The sequence below is a fragment of the Oncorhynchus nerka genome, linkage group LG27 (genome assembly GCF_034236695.1).
Source record: "Oncorhynchus nerka isolate Pitt River linkage group LG27, Oner_Uvic_2.0, whole genome shotgun sequence".
NCBI classification, from domain to species: Eukaryota; Metazoa; Chordata; class Actinopteri; order Salmoniformes; family Salmonidae; genus Oncorhynchus; species Oncorhynchus nerka.
This window is the reverse complement of record NC_088422.1, coordinates 107,162,613-107,180,422: the sequence shown is the minus strand read 5'-3', so window position 1 is coordinate 107,180,422 and position 17,810 is coordinate 107,162,613. Positions and strand designations below refer to the sequence as shown.

At 36.1% G+C, this 17,810-nt stretch overlaps 1 protein-coding gene across 1 annotated transcript in view; it reads left to right on the top strand.

Moving 5' to 3' along the window:
- LOC135559601 (pyruvate dehydrogenase phosphatase regulatory subunit, mitochondrial-like) overlaps positions 1–15,943 on the top strand; it is a 66,672-nt gene extending 50,729 nt beyond the window's left edge. The window contains 7 exon segments of the mRNA XM_065011230.1: positions 82–230; positions 2,614–2,726; positions 2,821–2,915; positions 3,007–3,096; positions 14,651–14,833; positions 15,892–15,908; positions 15,910–15,943. Coding sequence (XP_064867302.1) covers positions 82–230; positions 2,614–2,726; positions 2,821–2,915; positions 3,007–3,096; positions 14,651–14,833; positions 15,892–15,908; positions 15,910–15,943 — 681 coding nt within the window.
- Positions 15,944–17,810: the final 1,867 nt, after the last annotated feature.

Sequence of the window (17,810 nt, the reverse complement as noted above, 5' to 3'; positions counted from 1 at the left end):
CCCTCGGTCACAGCTATAATGTGAATGACATTATCTCCATGGTTAGACCACCCTCGGTCACTACTTTTCTTTCTGTGCCAGTCTACAGATGACCAGGCGTTGGCGTTGCTGCAGCACCTGTGTGCCAATGACCTCGATGTGCCAGTGGGTCACATCGTTCATACGGGCATGCTGAACGAGAGGGGCGGATATGAGAACGACTGCAGCGTGGTCAGAGTCAAGAAGAACAGGTGAGAGCTTAGCCATTAAGAAGAACAGGTGAGAGTTTAGCCATTAGAAGAACAGGTGAGAGCTTAGCCATTAAGAAGAACAGGTGAGAGTTTAGCCATTAAGAAGAACAGGTGAGAGCTTAGCCATTAGAAGAACAGGTGAGAGTTTAGCCATTAAGAAGAACAGGTGAGAGTTTAGCCATTAAGAAGAACAGGTGAGAGTTTAGCCATTAGAAGAACAGGTGAGAGTTTAGCCATTAGAAGAACAGGTGAGAGTTTAACCATTAATAAGAACAGGTGAGAGTTTAACCATTAATAAGAACAGGTGAGAGTTTAGCCATTAGAAGAACAGGTGAGAGTTTAGCCATTAAGAAGAACAGGTGAGAGTTTAGCCATTAATTCAACAGGTGAAGAACAGGTGAGAGTTAGCCATTAAGAAGAACAGGTGAGAGTTTAGCCATTAAGAAGAACAGGTGAGAGTGTAGCCATTAAGAAGAACAGGTGAGAGTTAGCCATTAAGAAGAACAGGTGAGAGTTTAGCCATTAAGAAGAACAGGTGAGAGTTTAGCCATTAAGAAGAACAGGTGAGAGTTTAGCCATTAAGAAGAACAGGTGAGAGTTTAGCCAATAAGAAGAACAGGTGAGAGTTTAGCCATTAAGAAGAACAGGTGAGAGTTTAGCCATTAAGAAGAACAGGTGAGAGTTTAGCCATTAAGAAGAACAGGTGAGAGTTTAGCCAATAAGAAGAACAGGTGAGAGTTTAGCCATTAAGAAGAACAGGTGAGAGTTTAGCCATTAAGAAGAACAGGTGAGAGTTTAGCCATTAAGAAGAACAGGTGAGAGTTTAGCCATTAGAAGAACAGGTGAGAGTTTAGCCATTAAGAAGAACAGGTGAGAGTTTAGCCATTAGAAGAACAGGTGAGAGTTTAGCCATTAGAAGAACAGGTGAGATTTAGCCATTAGAAGAACAGGTGAGAGTTTAACCATTAATAAGAACAGGAGAGAGTTTAACCATTAGAAGAACAGGTGAGAGTTTAGCCATTAGAAGAACAGGTGAGAGTTTAGCCATTAAGAAGAACAGGTGAGAGTTTAGCCATTAAGAAGAACAGGTGAGAGTGTCAGCCATTAAGAAGAACAGGTGAGAGCTGTAGCCATTAAGAAGAACAGGTGAGGGCAGCCATTAAGAAGAACAGGTGAGGGGCAAACCATTAAGAAGAACAGGTGAGAGTTTAGCCATTAAGAAGAACAGGTGAAGTTTAGCCATTAAGAAGAACAGGTGGGGTTTAGCCACCTGGGAACAGGTGAGGTTTAGCCATTAAGAAGAACAGGGGGAGAGTTTAGCCATTAAGGGAACAGGTGAGAGTTTAGCCATTAAGGAACAGGTGAGGGTAGCCATTACTCCAGAACTGGGGGCTAGCCATTAAGAAGAACAGGTGAGAGTTTAGCTGTGTATTAAGAAGAACAGGTGGGGTTTAAACTCCAACAAGAAGAACAGGTGAGGGCCATTAAGAAGAACAGGTGAGAGTTTAGCCACCTAACTCCACCTGAGGTTTAGCTTAACTCCAACAGGGGGCTTACTCCACCTAAGAAAGAACCACTGCAGGGGTCAAGTCCAGAAGAACAGGTGAACTCCACCTGTTCATAACTCCACCTGGGGCTAACTCCACCTGGGGCTAACTCCACCTGGGGATAACTCCACCTGGGGGCAACTCCACCTGGGGGCAAACTCCACCTGGGGCAAACTCCACCTGGGGATAACTCCACCTGGGGGCTAACTCCACCTGGGGGCCTAACTCCACCTGGGGGCAAACTCCACCTGGGGGCAAACTCCACCTGGGGGCCTAACTCCACCTGGGGGCTAACTCCACCTGGGGGCCTAACTCCACCTGGGGGCCTAACTCCACCTGGGGGCTAACTCCACCTGGGGGCCTAACTCCACCTGGGGGATAACTCCACCTGGGGGATAACTCCACCTGGGGGCTAACTCGTGTGAATGTCCTCTAAATGAACAGGATAGAGACTGAACCACCTTGTCTTATGTCAGACAGCTCCACATTCGTCTCCACTGTCTGTTGAGGGACGAGCGTCACATAGGAGCGCCGGGTTAGTTCCTCATCTAAATGTTTTCCTCTCTCCCTTTCTCTCCATCTGTCTCTCTCTCTCTGTCTCTTTCTCTCTCTCTCTCGCCATCTCTCTCCCTTTCTCTCTCTCTCTCTCTCTGGCTCTTTCTCTCTCTCTCTCTCGCCATCTCTCCCTTTCTCTCCATCTTTCTCTCTCTCTCTGTCTCTTTCTCTCTCTCTCTCGCCATCTCTCCCTTTCTCTCCATCTTTCTCTCTCTCTCTGTCTGTCTCTTTCTCCCTCTCTCTCTCTCTCCCTTTCTCTCCATCTCTCTCTGTCTCTGTAGCTTCTTCATCATCTCTCCTACAGATCAGCAGGTCCACTGCTGGTCGTGGTTGAAGAAGCACATGCCTGACGGCCCACAGCTCCACCTAGAGGACGTCAGCTGGAAGTACACTGGTGAGAACTATCGCTGCAGAACCTCGATCTTCCCCCTCAGTTCCCCACAATGCATTTCTGTTCTGAACCCTCACCCCCGGCCTCCCTTCTACAGCGCTGAATCTTATTGGTCCGCGGGCGATGGACGTCCTAGGGGAACTATCGTATGTCTCCATGACTCCCGAACACTTCCCGTCCCTCTTCTGTAAGGTGAGGAACCGGCTTTCGCCCGGTCATGTTTACCGTGAAGTGGCTCATCACAAGGCCGAAGGTTGTCCTGACCTGTGGTGTGTGTCAACAGGAAATGAGTGTGGGCTACGCCAATGGGATCCGAGTAATGAGTATGACCCATACAGGAGAGCCGGGCTTCATGCTTTACATACCTATAGAGGTGAGATATACACTATACTATATACTACTGGTTATATACTACTAGTTATATACTACTATATACTACTGGTTATATACTACTAGACTACTATATACTACTGGTTATATACTACTAGTTATATACTACTGGTTATATACTACTATATACTACTGGTTATATACTACTAGTTATATACTACTGGCTATATACTACTAGTTATATACTACTATATACTACTGGTTATGTACTATACAGGAGAGCCGGGCTTCATGCTTTACATACCTATAGAGGTGAGATATACACTATACTATATACTACTAGTTATATACTACTAGTTATATACTACTATATACTACTGGTTATATACTACTAGATATATACTACTGGCTATATACTACTAGTTATATACTACTATATACTACTGGTTATATACTATAGAGCCGGGCTTCATGCTTTACTACTGGTTATATACTACTATAATATATACTACTAGTTATATACTACTAGACTACTATACACTACTAGTTATATACTACTGGTTATATACTATACAGGAGAGCCGGGCTTCATGCTTTACATACCTATAGAGGTGAGATACACACTATACTATATACTACTGGTTATATACTACTAGTTATATACTACTATATACTACTGGTTATATACTACTATATATACTACTGGTTATATACTAGACTTATATACTACTGGTTATATACTATACAGGAGAGCCGGGCTTCATGCTTTACATACCTATAGAGGTGAGATACACACTATACTATATACTACTAGTTATATACTACTATATACTACTGGTTATATACTACTAGTCTATATACTACTGGTTATATACTACTAGACTACTATACACTACTGGTTATGTACTATACAGGAGAGCCGGGCTTCATGCTTTACATACCTATAGAGGTGAGATACACACTATACTATATACTACTAGTTATATACTACTATATACTACTGGTTATATACTACTAGACTACTATATACTACTAGTTATATACTACTAGTTATATACAACTGGTTATATACTACTAGTTATATACTACTGGTTATATACTACTAGACTACTATATACTACTGGTTATATACTACTGGTTATATACTACTGGTTATATACTACTGGTTATATACTACTAGTTATATACTACTATATACTACTGGTTATATACTACTGGTTATATACTACTAGTTATATACTACTAGTTATATACTACTACAGTCCGGGCTTCATGCTTTACATACCTACTAGAGGTGATATACTACTATACTATATACTACTAGTTATATACTACACTACTGGTTATATACTACTGGTTATATACTACTAGTTATATACTACTAGTTATATACAACTGAACCTTAGCTCTTGTTTATACTGGTTATATACTACTACTAGACTACTATATACTACTGGTTATATACTACTGGTTATATACTACTGGTTATATACTACTGGTTATATACTACTAGTACTATATACTACTGGTTATATACTATACAGGAGAGCCGGGCTTCATATACATACCTATAGAGGTGAGATACACACTATACTATATACTACTGGTTATATACTACTAGACTACTATATACTACTAGTCTACTATACACTACTGGTTATGTACTATACAGGAGAGCCGGGCTTCATGCTTTACTACTATAGAGTTGAGATACACACTATACTATATACTACTGGTTATATACTACTAGTTATATACTACTGGTTATATACTACTAGTCTATATACTACTGGTTATATACTACTAGTTATATACTACTGGTTATATACTACTAGTCTATACACTACTGGTTATATACTACTGGTTATATACTACTAGTCTATATACTACTGGTTATATACTACTGGTTATATACTACTAGTCTATATACACTACTGGTTATATACTACTAGTCTACACTACTGGTTATATACTACTGGTTATATACTACTGGTTATACTACTAGTTATATACTACTAGTCTACTATACACTACTGGTTATATACTACTAGTCTATATACTACTGGTTATATACTACTAGTTACTACTAGTTATATACTACTAGTTATATACTACTGGTTATATATGGCTAGTCTATATATACTACTGGTTATATACTACTGGTTATATATACTAGTCTATATATACTACTGGTTATATACTACTGGTTATATACTACTGGTCTATATACTACTGGTTATATACTACTGGTTATATACTACTAGTCTATATACTACTGGTTATATACTACTGGTTATATACTACTGGTTATATACTACTGGTATATACTACTAGTCTATATATACTACTGGTTATATACTACTATTATATACTACTAGTCTATATACTACTGGTTATATACTACTAGTTATATACTACTGGTTATATACTACTAGTTATATACTACTAGTACTATACTACTGGTTATATACTACTAGTCTATATACTACTACTGGTTATATACTACTAGTCTATATACTGGTTATATACTACTAGTCTATATACTACTGGTTATATACTACTAGTTATATACTACTGGTTATATACTACTAGTTATATACTACTGGTTATATACTACTAGTTATATACTACTGGTTATATACTACTAGTTATATACTACTAGTCTATAAACTACTGGTTATATACTACTGGTTATATACTACTATATACTACTATATATACTACTGGTTATATACTACTAGTCTATATACTACTGGTTATATACTACTAGTCTATATACTACTGGTTATATACTACTAGTCTATATACTACTGGTTATATACTACTAGTCTATATACACTACTGGTTATATACTACTAGTCTATATACTACTGGTTATATACTACTAGTTATATACTACTAGTCTACTCTACACTACTGGTTATATACTACTAGTCTATATACTACTGGTTATATACTACTAGTCTATATACTACTGGTTATATACTACTAGTCTATATACTACTGGTTATATACTACTGGTTATATACTACTAGTCTATAAACTACTGGTTATATACTACTAGTCTATAAACTACTGGTTATATACTACTAGTCTATATACTACTGGTTATATACTACTAGTCTATATACTACTGGTTATATACTACTAGTCTATATACTACTGGTTATATACTACTAGTCTATATACTACTGGTTATATACTACTAGTCTATATACTACTGGTTATAAACTACTAGTCTATATACTACTGGTTATATACTACTAGTCTATATACACTACTGGTTATATACTACTAGTTATATACTACTAGTCTACTCTACACTACTGGTTATATACTACTAGTCTATATACACTACTGGTTATATACTACTAGTCTATATACTACTGGTTATATACTACTAGTCTATATACTACTGGTTATATACTACTGGTTATATACTACTAGTCTATATACTACTGGTTATATACTACTAGTCTATATACTACTGGTTATATACTACTAGTCTATATACTACTGGTTATATACTACTAGTCTATATACTACTGGTTATATACTACTAGTCTATATACTACTGGTTATATACTACTTGTTATATACTACTGGTTATAAACTACTAGTTATATACTACTAGTCTATATATACTACTGTCTTATATACTACTGGTTATATACTACTGGTTATATACTACTAGTCTATATACTACTGGTTATATACTACTAGTCTATATACTACTGGTTATATACTACTAGTCTATATACTACTGGTTATATACTACTGGTTATATACTACTAGTTATATACTACTAGTCTATATACTACTGGTTATATACTACTAGTCTATATACTACTGGTTATATACTACTGGTTATATACTACTAGTTATATACTACTGGTTATATCCTACTAGTCTATATACTACTAGTCTATATATACTACTGGTTATATACTACTAGTCTATATATACTACTGGTTATACACTACTGGTTATATACTACTGGTTATATACTACTAGTCTATATATACTACTGGTTATATACTACTAGTCTATATATACTACTGGTTATATACTACTAGTCTATATACTACTGGTTATATACTACTAGTCTATATACTACTAGTTATATACTACTGGTTATATACTACTAGTCTATATATACTACTAGTTATATACTACTAGTTATATAATACTAGTCTATATATACTACTGGTTATATACTACTAGTTATATACTACTGGTTATATAATACTAGTCTATATACTACTGGTTATATACTACTGGTTATATACTACTAGTCTATATACTACTGGTTATATACTACTGGTTATATACTACTAGTCTATATATACTACTAGTCTATATACTACTGGTTATATACTACTAGTCTATATATATACTACTGGTTATATACTACTAGTTATATACTACTGGTTATATACTACTAGTCTATATATACTACTAGTTATATACTACTAGTTATATACTACTAGTCTATATATACTACTAGTTATATACTATATATATACTACTGTTATATATACTACTATATATACTACTAGTTATATACTACTGGTTATATACTACTAGTCTATATACACTACTAGTTATATACTACTGGTTATATACTACTAGTCTATATATACTACTAGTTATATAATACTAGTCTATATATACTACTGGTTATATACTACTAGTTATATAATACTAGTCTATATATACTACTGGTTATATACTACTGGTTATATACTACTAGTCTATATACTACTGGTTATATACTACTAGTCTATATACTACTGGTTATATACTACTAGTTATATACTACTAGTTATATACTACTAGTCTATATATACTACTGGTTATATACTACTAGTCTATATATACTACTGGTTATATACTACTAGTCTATATACACTACTGGTTATATACTACTGGTTATATACTACTAGTTATATACTATATACTACTGGTTATATACTACTGGTTATATACTACTAGTCTATATACTACTAGTCTATATATACTACTGGTTATACACTACTGGTTATATACTACTAGTCTATATACACTACTGGTTATATACTACTAGTTATATAATACTAGTCTATATACTACTGGTTATATACTACTAGTCTATATATACTACTGGTTATACACTACTGGTTATATACTACTAGTTATATACTACTAGTCTATATACTACTGGTTATATACTACTAGTCTATATACACTACTGGTTATATTCTACTAGTTATATAATACTAGTCTATATACACTACTGGTTATACACTACTGGTTATATACTACTGGTTATATACTACTAGTCTATATATACTACTGGTTATATACTACTGGTTATATACTACTAGTCTATATATACTACTGGTTATATACTACTAGTCTATATTCTACTAGTCTATATACTACTGGTTATATACTACTAGTTATATACTACTGGTTATATACTACTGGTTATATACTACTGGTTATATACTACTAGTCTATATATACTACTGGTTATATACTACTGTTATATACTACTAGTTATATACTACTAGTCTATATACTACTAGTTATATACTACTAGTCTATATATACTACTGGTTATACACTACTGGTTATACACTACTGGTTATACACTACTAGTCTATATACACTACTGGTTATACACTACTGGTTATATACTACTAGTTATATAATACTAGTCTATATATACTACTAGTTATATACTACTGGTTATATACTACTGGTTATATACTACTAGTTATATACTACTAGTCTATATACTACTAGTCTATATATACTACTGGTTATATACTACTAGTCTATATATACTACTGGTTATACACTACTGGTTATATACTACTAGTTATATACTACTAGTCTATATATACTACTGGTTATATACTACTAGTTATATAATACTAGTCTATATACTACTGGTTATATACTACTAGTTATATAATACTAGTCTATATACTACTGGTTATATACTACTAGTTATATACTACTAGTCTATATACTACTAGTCTATATATACTACTGGTTATATACTACTAGTCTATATATACTACTGGTTATATACTACTAGTTATATACTACTAGTCTACTAGTTATATACTACTGGTTATATACTACTAGTCTATATACTACTGGTTATACACTACTGGTTATATACTAGTTATATACTACTTATATACTACTAGTCTATATACTACTGGTTATATACTACTAGTCTATATACTACTGGTTATATACTGGTTATATACTACTAGTTATATAATACTAGTCTATATACTACTGGTTATATACTGGTTATATACTACTGGTTATATACTACTAGTTATATACTACTAGTCTATATACTACTGGTTATATACTACTAGTCTATATACTACTGTTATATACTACTGGTTATATACTACTACTGGTTATATACTACTACTACTAGTTATATATACTGGTCTATATATACTACTACTGGTTATATACTACTAGTCTATATATACTACTGGTTATATACTACTGGTTATATACTACTGGTCTATATACTACTGGTTATATACTACTGGTTATATACTACTAGTTATATACTACTAGTCTATATATACTACTGGTTATATACTACTACTACTAGTCTATATACTACTGGTTATATACTACTAGTCTATATACTACTGGTTATATACTACTAGTTATATACTACTAGTTATATACTACTAGTCTATATATACTACTGGTTATATACTACTAGTTATATACTACTAGTCTATATACTACTAGTCTATATATACTACTGGTTATATACTACTAGTCTATATACTACTGGTTATATACTACTGGTTATATACTACTGGTTATATACTACTAGTCTATATATACTACTGGTTATATACTACTAGTTATATAATACTAGTCTATATACTACTGGTTATATACTACTAGTTATATAATACTAGTCTATATACTACTGGTTATATACTACTGGTTATATAATACTAGTCTATATATACTACTGGTTATATACTACTGGTTATATACTACTGGTTATATACTACTAGTCTATATACACTACTGGTTATACACTACTGGTTATACACTACTGGTTATACACTACTAGTCTATATACTGCTACTGTCTTATATACTACTGGTTATATACTACTAGTTATATACTACTAGTTATATACTACTAGTCTATATACTACTGGTTATATACTACTAGTTATATACTACTGTTATATACTACTAGTTATATACTACTAGTCTATATATACTACTGGTTATATACTACTAGTCTATATATACTACTGGTTATACACTACTGGTTATATACTACTAGTTATATAATACTAGTCTATATACTACTGGTTATATACTACTAGTTATATAATACTAGTCTATATACTACTGGTTATATACTACTAGTTATATACTACTAGTCTATATACTACTAGTCTATATATACTACTGGTTATATACTACTAGTCTATATATACTACTGGTTATACACTACTGGTTATATACTACTAGTTATATACTACTAGTCTATATACTACTGGTTATATACTACTAGTCTATATATACTACTGGTTATACACTACTGGTTATATACTACTAGTTATATACTACTGGTTATATACTACTAGTCTATATATACTACTGGTTATATACTACTAGTCTATATATACTACTGGTTATACACTACTGGTTATATACTACTGGTTATATACTACTAGTCTATATACTACTGGTTATATACTACTGGTTATATACTACTAGTCTATATATACTACTGGTTATATACTACTAGTCTATATTCTACTAGTCTATATACTACTGGTTATATACTACTAGTTATACACTACTGGTTATATACTACTGGTCTATATATACTACTGGTTATATACTACTGGTTATATACTACTGGTTATATACTACTAGTCTATATATACTACTGGTTATACACTACTGGTTATACACTACTGGTTATACACTACTAGTCTATATACACTACTGGTTATACACTACTGGTTATATACTACTAGTTATATAATACTAGTCTATATATACTACTAGTTATATACTACTGGTTATATACTACTAGTTATATACTACTGGTTATATACTACTAGTTATATAATACTATGTACTACTCTATATATACTACTGGTTATATACTACTAGTTATATATACTACTGGTTATATACACTACTGGTTATATACTACTAGTTATATACTACTAGTCTATATATACTACTGGTTATATACTACTAGTTATATAATACTAGTCTATATACTACTGGTTATATACTACTAGTTATATAATACTAGTCTATATACTACTGGTTATATACTACTGGTTATATACTACTGGTTATATAATACTAGTCTATATATACTACTGGTTATATACTACTGGTTATATAATACTAGTCTATATACACTACTGGTTATATACTACTAGTCTATATACTACTGGTTATATACTACTGGTTATATAATACTAGTCTATATACTACTGGTTATATACTACTGGTTATATACTACTAGTCTATATATACTACTGGTTATATACTACTGGTTATATACTACTAGTCTATATATACTACTGGTTATACACTACTGGTTATATACTACTAGTCTATATATACTACTGGTTATATACTACTAGTTATATAATACTAGTTATATACTACTGGTTATATACTACTAGTTATATACTACTAGTTATATACTACTAGTTATATACTACTAGTCTATATATACTACTAGTTATATACTACTAGTTATATACTACTAGTCTATATATACTACTAGTCTATATATACTACTAGTTATATACTACTGGTTATATACTACTAGTCTATATACACTACTGGTTATATACTACTGGTTATATACTACTAGTCTATATATACTACTAGTTATATACTACTAGTTATATACTACTAGTCTATATATACTACTGGTTATATACTACTAGTTATATACTACTAGTCTATATATACTACTGGTTATATACTACTAGTTATATACTACTAGTTATATACTACTGTCTTATATACTACTAGTTATATACTACTAGTCTATATATACTAGTAGTCTATATATACTACTAGTTATATACTACTAGTTATATACTACTGGTTATATACTACTAGTCTATATATACTACTAGTTAAATACTACTAGTCTATATATACTACTATTATATACTACTAGTTATATACTACTAGTCTATATATACTACTGGTCTATATATATACTACTAGTTATATACTACTGGTTATATACTACTAGTCTATATACACTACTAGTTATATACTACTGGTTATATACTACTAGTCTATATATACTACTAGTTATATACTACTAGTTATATAATACTAGTCTATATATACTACTGGTTATATACTACTAGTTATATAATACTAGTCTATATGTACTACTGGTTATATACTACTAGTCTATATACTACTAGTTATATAATACTAGTTATATACTACTGGTTATATACTACTAGTTATATAATACTAGTCTATTATATACTACTGGTTATATACTACTAGTCTATATATACTACTAGTTATATACTACTAGTTATATACTACTGGTTATATATACTACTAGTCTATATATATACTGGTTATATACTACTGGTTATATACTACTAGTCTATATATACTACTAGTTATATACTACTGGTTATATACTACTAGTCTATATATATACTACTAGTTATATACTACTAGTTATATATACTACTGGTTATATACTACTAGTCTATATATACTACTAGTTATATACTACTATATATACTACTAGTTATATACTACTGGTTATATACTACTAGTTATATACTACTGGTTATATACTACTAGTTATATATACTACTAGTCTATATACTACTAGTTATATACTACTGGTTATATACTACTAGTCTATATACACTACTAGTTATATACTACTGGTTATATACTACTAGTCTATATATACTACTAGTTATATAATACTAGTCTATATATACTACTAGTTATATAATACTAGTCTATATATACTACTGGTTATATACTACTAGTTATATAATACTAGTCTATATATACTACTGGTTATATACTACTAGTTATATACTACTACTGGTTATATACTACTAGTTATATACTACTAGTCTATATACTACTAGTCTATATATACTACTAGTTATATACTACTGGTTATATACTACTAGTCTATATACACTACTAGTTATATACTACTGGTTATATACTACTAGTCTATATATACTACTAGTTATATACTACTAGTTATATCATACTAGTCTATATATACTACTGGTTATATACTACTGGTTATATACTACTAGTCTATATACACTACTGGTTATATACTACTGGTTATATACTACTAGTTATATACTACTATATCTATAGTCTAATACTACTAGTTATATACTACTAGTTATATACTACTAGTCTATATACACTACTAGTTATATACTACTGGTTATATACTACTAGTCTATATATACTACTAGTTATATAATACTAGTCTATATATACTACTGGTTATATACTACTAGTTATATAATACTAGTCTATATATACTACTGGTTATATACTACTAGTTATATAATACTAGTCTATATATACTACTGGTTATATACTACTGGTTATATACTACTAGTCTATATACACTACTGGTTATATACTACTAGTTATATACTACTAGTTATATACTACTGAGTCTATATACTACTAGTCTATATATACTACTGGTTATATACTACTAGTTATATACTACTAGTCTATATATACTACTAGTTATATAATACTAGTCTATATATACTACTGGTTATATACTACTAGTTATATACTACTAGTCTATATATACTACTGGTTATATACTACTAGTCTATATATACTACTGGTTATATACTACTAGTTATATACTACTAGTTATATAATACTAGTCTATATATACTACTGGTTATATACTACTGGTTATATACTACTAGTCTATATATACTACTGGTTATATACTACTAGTTATATACTACTAGTTATATACTACTAGTTATATATACTACTGGTTATATACTACTAGTTATATACTACTAGTTATATACTACTAGTTATACACTACTGGTTTGTCTGAACACAATCACATACTGTATGTGCTTCATCAGTAAAATAAGATGTGTGTTTGATGGGACATTTTGTTATCACACAGTGTTATTGATACGCCCTCTCTCTCTCTGTCTCTTTCTCTCTCTCTCCCACCTCCCTCTCTCTCTCCCCTTCTCTCCCCCTCCTCTCTCTCTCCCCCCTCTCTCTCTCCTCTGTCTCTCTGTCTCTCTGTCTCTCTGTGTCTCTGTGTCTCTCTCTCTCTCTGTGTCTCTCTGTGTCTCTGTCTCTCTGTCTCTCTGTGTCTCTGTGTCTCTGTCTCTCTGTGTCTCTGTCTCTCTGTGTCTCTCTCCCTCCCCCTCTCCCCCCCCCCCTCCCCCTCTCCCCCTCTCTCTCTCTCTCTCTCTCCCCTCTCTCCCCTCTCTCTCTCTCCCTCTCTCCCCTCTCCCCTCTTCTCTCTCTCGTCTCCTCCAGTATGCGCTCCATGTCTACAACGAGGTGATGTCAGTGGGCCAGAAGTATGGGATCCGTAACGCTGGGTACTACGCCCTGCGTTCTCTCCGAATAGAGAAGTTCTTTGCCTTCTGGGGTCAGGACCTGGATCCTTTCACCACTCCCCTGGAGTGTGGACGGGAGTTCAGGGTCAAGTTTGACACGGTACGACCCACGGACCCCAATATTTAGTTGGGTCTGAACAGGTCCTTAGTCCTGTACTGTGTTACTGATGAGGTCTGGTTGATGTTTGGTCTTATCCCCTCCTCCTCCTCTCTCTGTCCCCTCCTCCTCTCTCTGTACCCCCTCCTCCTCTCTCTGTCCCCTCCTCCTCCTCTCTCTCTGTACCCCCTCCTCCTCTCTCTGTCCCCTCCTCCTCCTCTCTCTCTGTACCCCTCCTCCTCTCTCTGTCCCCTCCTCCTCCTCTCTATACCCCATTATCCTCTCTCTGTCCCCTCCTCCTCTCTCTATACCCCATCCTCCTCTCTGTCCCCTCCTCCTCTCTCTCTGTCCCCTCCTCCTCCTCTCTGTCCCCTCCTCCTCCTCTCTCTGTACCCCATCCTCCTCTCTGTCCCCCTCCTCCTCCTCTCTCTGTACCCTCCTACTCTCTGTGATACCCCTCCTACTCTCTCTGTCCCTCCTCCTCTCTCTGTCCCCTCCTCCTCCTCCTCTCTCTGTCCCCCTCCTCTCTCTGTACCCCCTCCTCTCTCTGTCCCCTCCTCCTCTCTCTGTACCCTCCTCTCTCTGTCCCCTCCTCCTCTCTCTGTGTCTCCTGTCCTCCTCTCTCTGTCCCCTCCTCCTCTCTCTGTCCCCTCCTCTCTCTGTCCCCTCCTCTCTCTGTCCCCTCCTCCTCCTCTCTCTGTCCCCTCCTCCTCCTCTCTGTCCCCTCCTCCTCTCTCTGTCCCTCCTCCTCCTCTCCTGTCCCCCTCATCCTCCCTGTCCCCTCCTCCTCCTCTCTGTCCCCTCCTCCTCCCTCTCTCTGTCCCCTCCTCCTCCTCTCTCTGTCCCCTCCTCCTCCTCTCTCTGTCCCCTCCTCCTCCTCTCTGTCCCCTCCTCCTCCTCTCTCTGTCCCCTCCTCCTCCTCTCTGTCCCTCCTCCTCCTCTCTGTCCCCTCCCTCCTCCTCTCTCTGTCCCCTCCTCCTCTCTCTCTTGTCCCCTCCTCCTCCTCCTCTCTGTCTCCTCCTCTCTCTATCCCCTCCTCCCTCGTCTGTCCCCTCCTCCAGGACATAGACTTCCTGGGTCGAGCGTCTGCTGCATCAGCGTCAGGAGGGGTGAGCCTCCTTCATCATGTTGGTCCTGGAGGATCATGACACAGAGCTGGACCTGTGGCCCCTGGTGGGGAGAACCCATCCTCAGGTTAGACAAGCTCTCTGAACCCCCTAAACATGACACAGAGCTGGGCCTTGTCCCTGGTGGGGAGAACCCATCTCCAGGACAAGCCTCTGAACCCCTAAAAACTGCCCTAGCCTCTGAACCCCTAAACTGCCCTGCCTCTGAACCCCTAAACTGCCCTAGCTCTCTGGACCCCTAAACTGCCCCTAGCCTCTGTCCCCTAAACTGCCCTAGCCTCTGAACCCCTAAACTGCCCTGGACCCCCTAAAACTCCCCTATTTCTGAACCCCTAAACTGCCCTAGCCTCTGAACCCACAAAACTGCTCCTAGCCTCTGAACCCCTGGGGCCCTAGCCTCTGAACCCATAAACTGCCCTAGCCTCTGAACCCCTAAACTGCCCTAGCCTCTGAACCCCCTAAACTGCCCTCTCTGAACCCCTAAACTTGCCCTAGCTCTGAACCCCTCCTCTGCCCTCCCTCTGAACCCCTCCTGGCCTCTGGCCCTAGCCTCTGAACCCCTCCTGCCCTAGGTTAAACAGGCCTCTGAACCCTAAACTGCCCTAGCCTCTGAACCCCTAAACTGCCCTAGCCTTCTGAACCCTAAACTGCTCCTAGCCTCTGAACCCTAAACTGCCCTAGCCTCTGAACCCCTAAACTGCCCTAGCCTCTGAACCCATAAACTAGACCCTAGCCTCTGAACCCCTAAACTGCCCTAGCCTCTGAACCCATAAACTGCCCTAGCCTCTGAACCCCTAAACTGCCCTAGCCCTCTGAACCCCTAAACTGCCCTAGCCTCTGAACCCCTAAACTGCCTAGCCTCTGAACCTTAAACTGGCCTGGTCTGGAGAACCCCTAAACTGAGGCTCTGAACCCCTAAACTGCCCTAGCCTCTGAACCCCTAAACTGCCCTAGCCTCTGAACCCCTAAACTGCCCTAGCCTCTGAACCCTAAACTGCCCTAGCCTCTGAACCCCTAAACTGCCCTAGCTCTGAACCCCTAAACTGCCCTAGCCTCTGAACCCTAAACTGCCCTAGCCTCTGAACCCATAAACTGCCCTAGCCTCTGAACCCTAAACTGCCCTAGCCTCTGAACCCCTAAACTGCCCTAGCCTCTGAACCCATAAACTGCCTTTCTGGATGAAGAGGCTATCTGGATCAATAATATTTTATTTTCACCATCTAATGCTTCTGTCTCGTCTCTTTCTCTCTTTCGCTCTCTCTTTCTCTCTCTGTCATCTCGTCTATCTCTCTCTGTCTCGTCTCTGTCTCTCTCTCTGTCTCTGTCTCTCTTCTCTCTCTCTCTCTTTCTCTCTCTGTCATCTCGTCTATCTCTCTTCTCTGTCTCTTTCTGTCTCTGTCTCTGTCTTTCTCTCTGTCTCTCTCTTGTCTCTCTCTCTCTGTCTTCTCTGTCTCTGTCTCTGTCTCTTTCTCTCTGTCTCTTTCTCTCTCTGTCTCTCTCTCTGTCTCTCTCTGTCTCTGTCTCTCTCTGTCTCTGTCTCTCTCTTTCTCTCTGTCTCTTCAGGAATGGGGAGCTGTGGGTACCACCACCTCCTCTGCCTACTCCTACACCCTGAGAGACACGTGTGTCTGGGCTTTGTCTCGCCGCCCTCCCTGGACGGCTCCCCTGCAGCAGTGACCCCAGACTTCATCAACAGGGGAGATTACGAGGTGGATATAGCAGGACAGAGATACCCAGCCAAGGCCAAGCTGTACCCCTTCAGCTCTCTGTTCGCCCAGCAGAGACGACGCAAAGATGAGATGGAGCTCAGTAACTTTCAGGGCAAATGAGGAGGAGGAAGGAATGTAGGATCT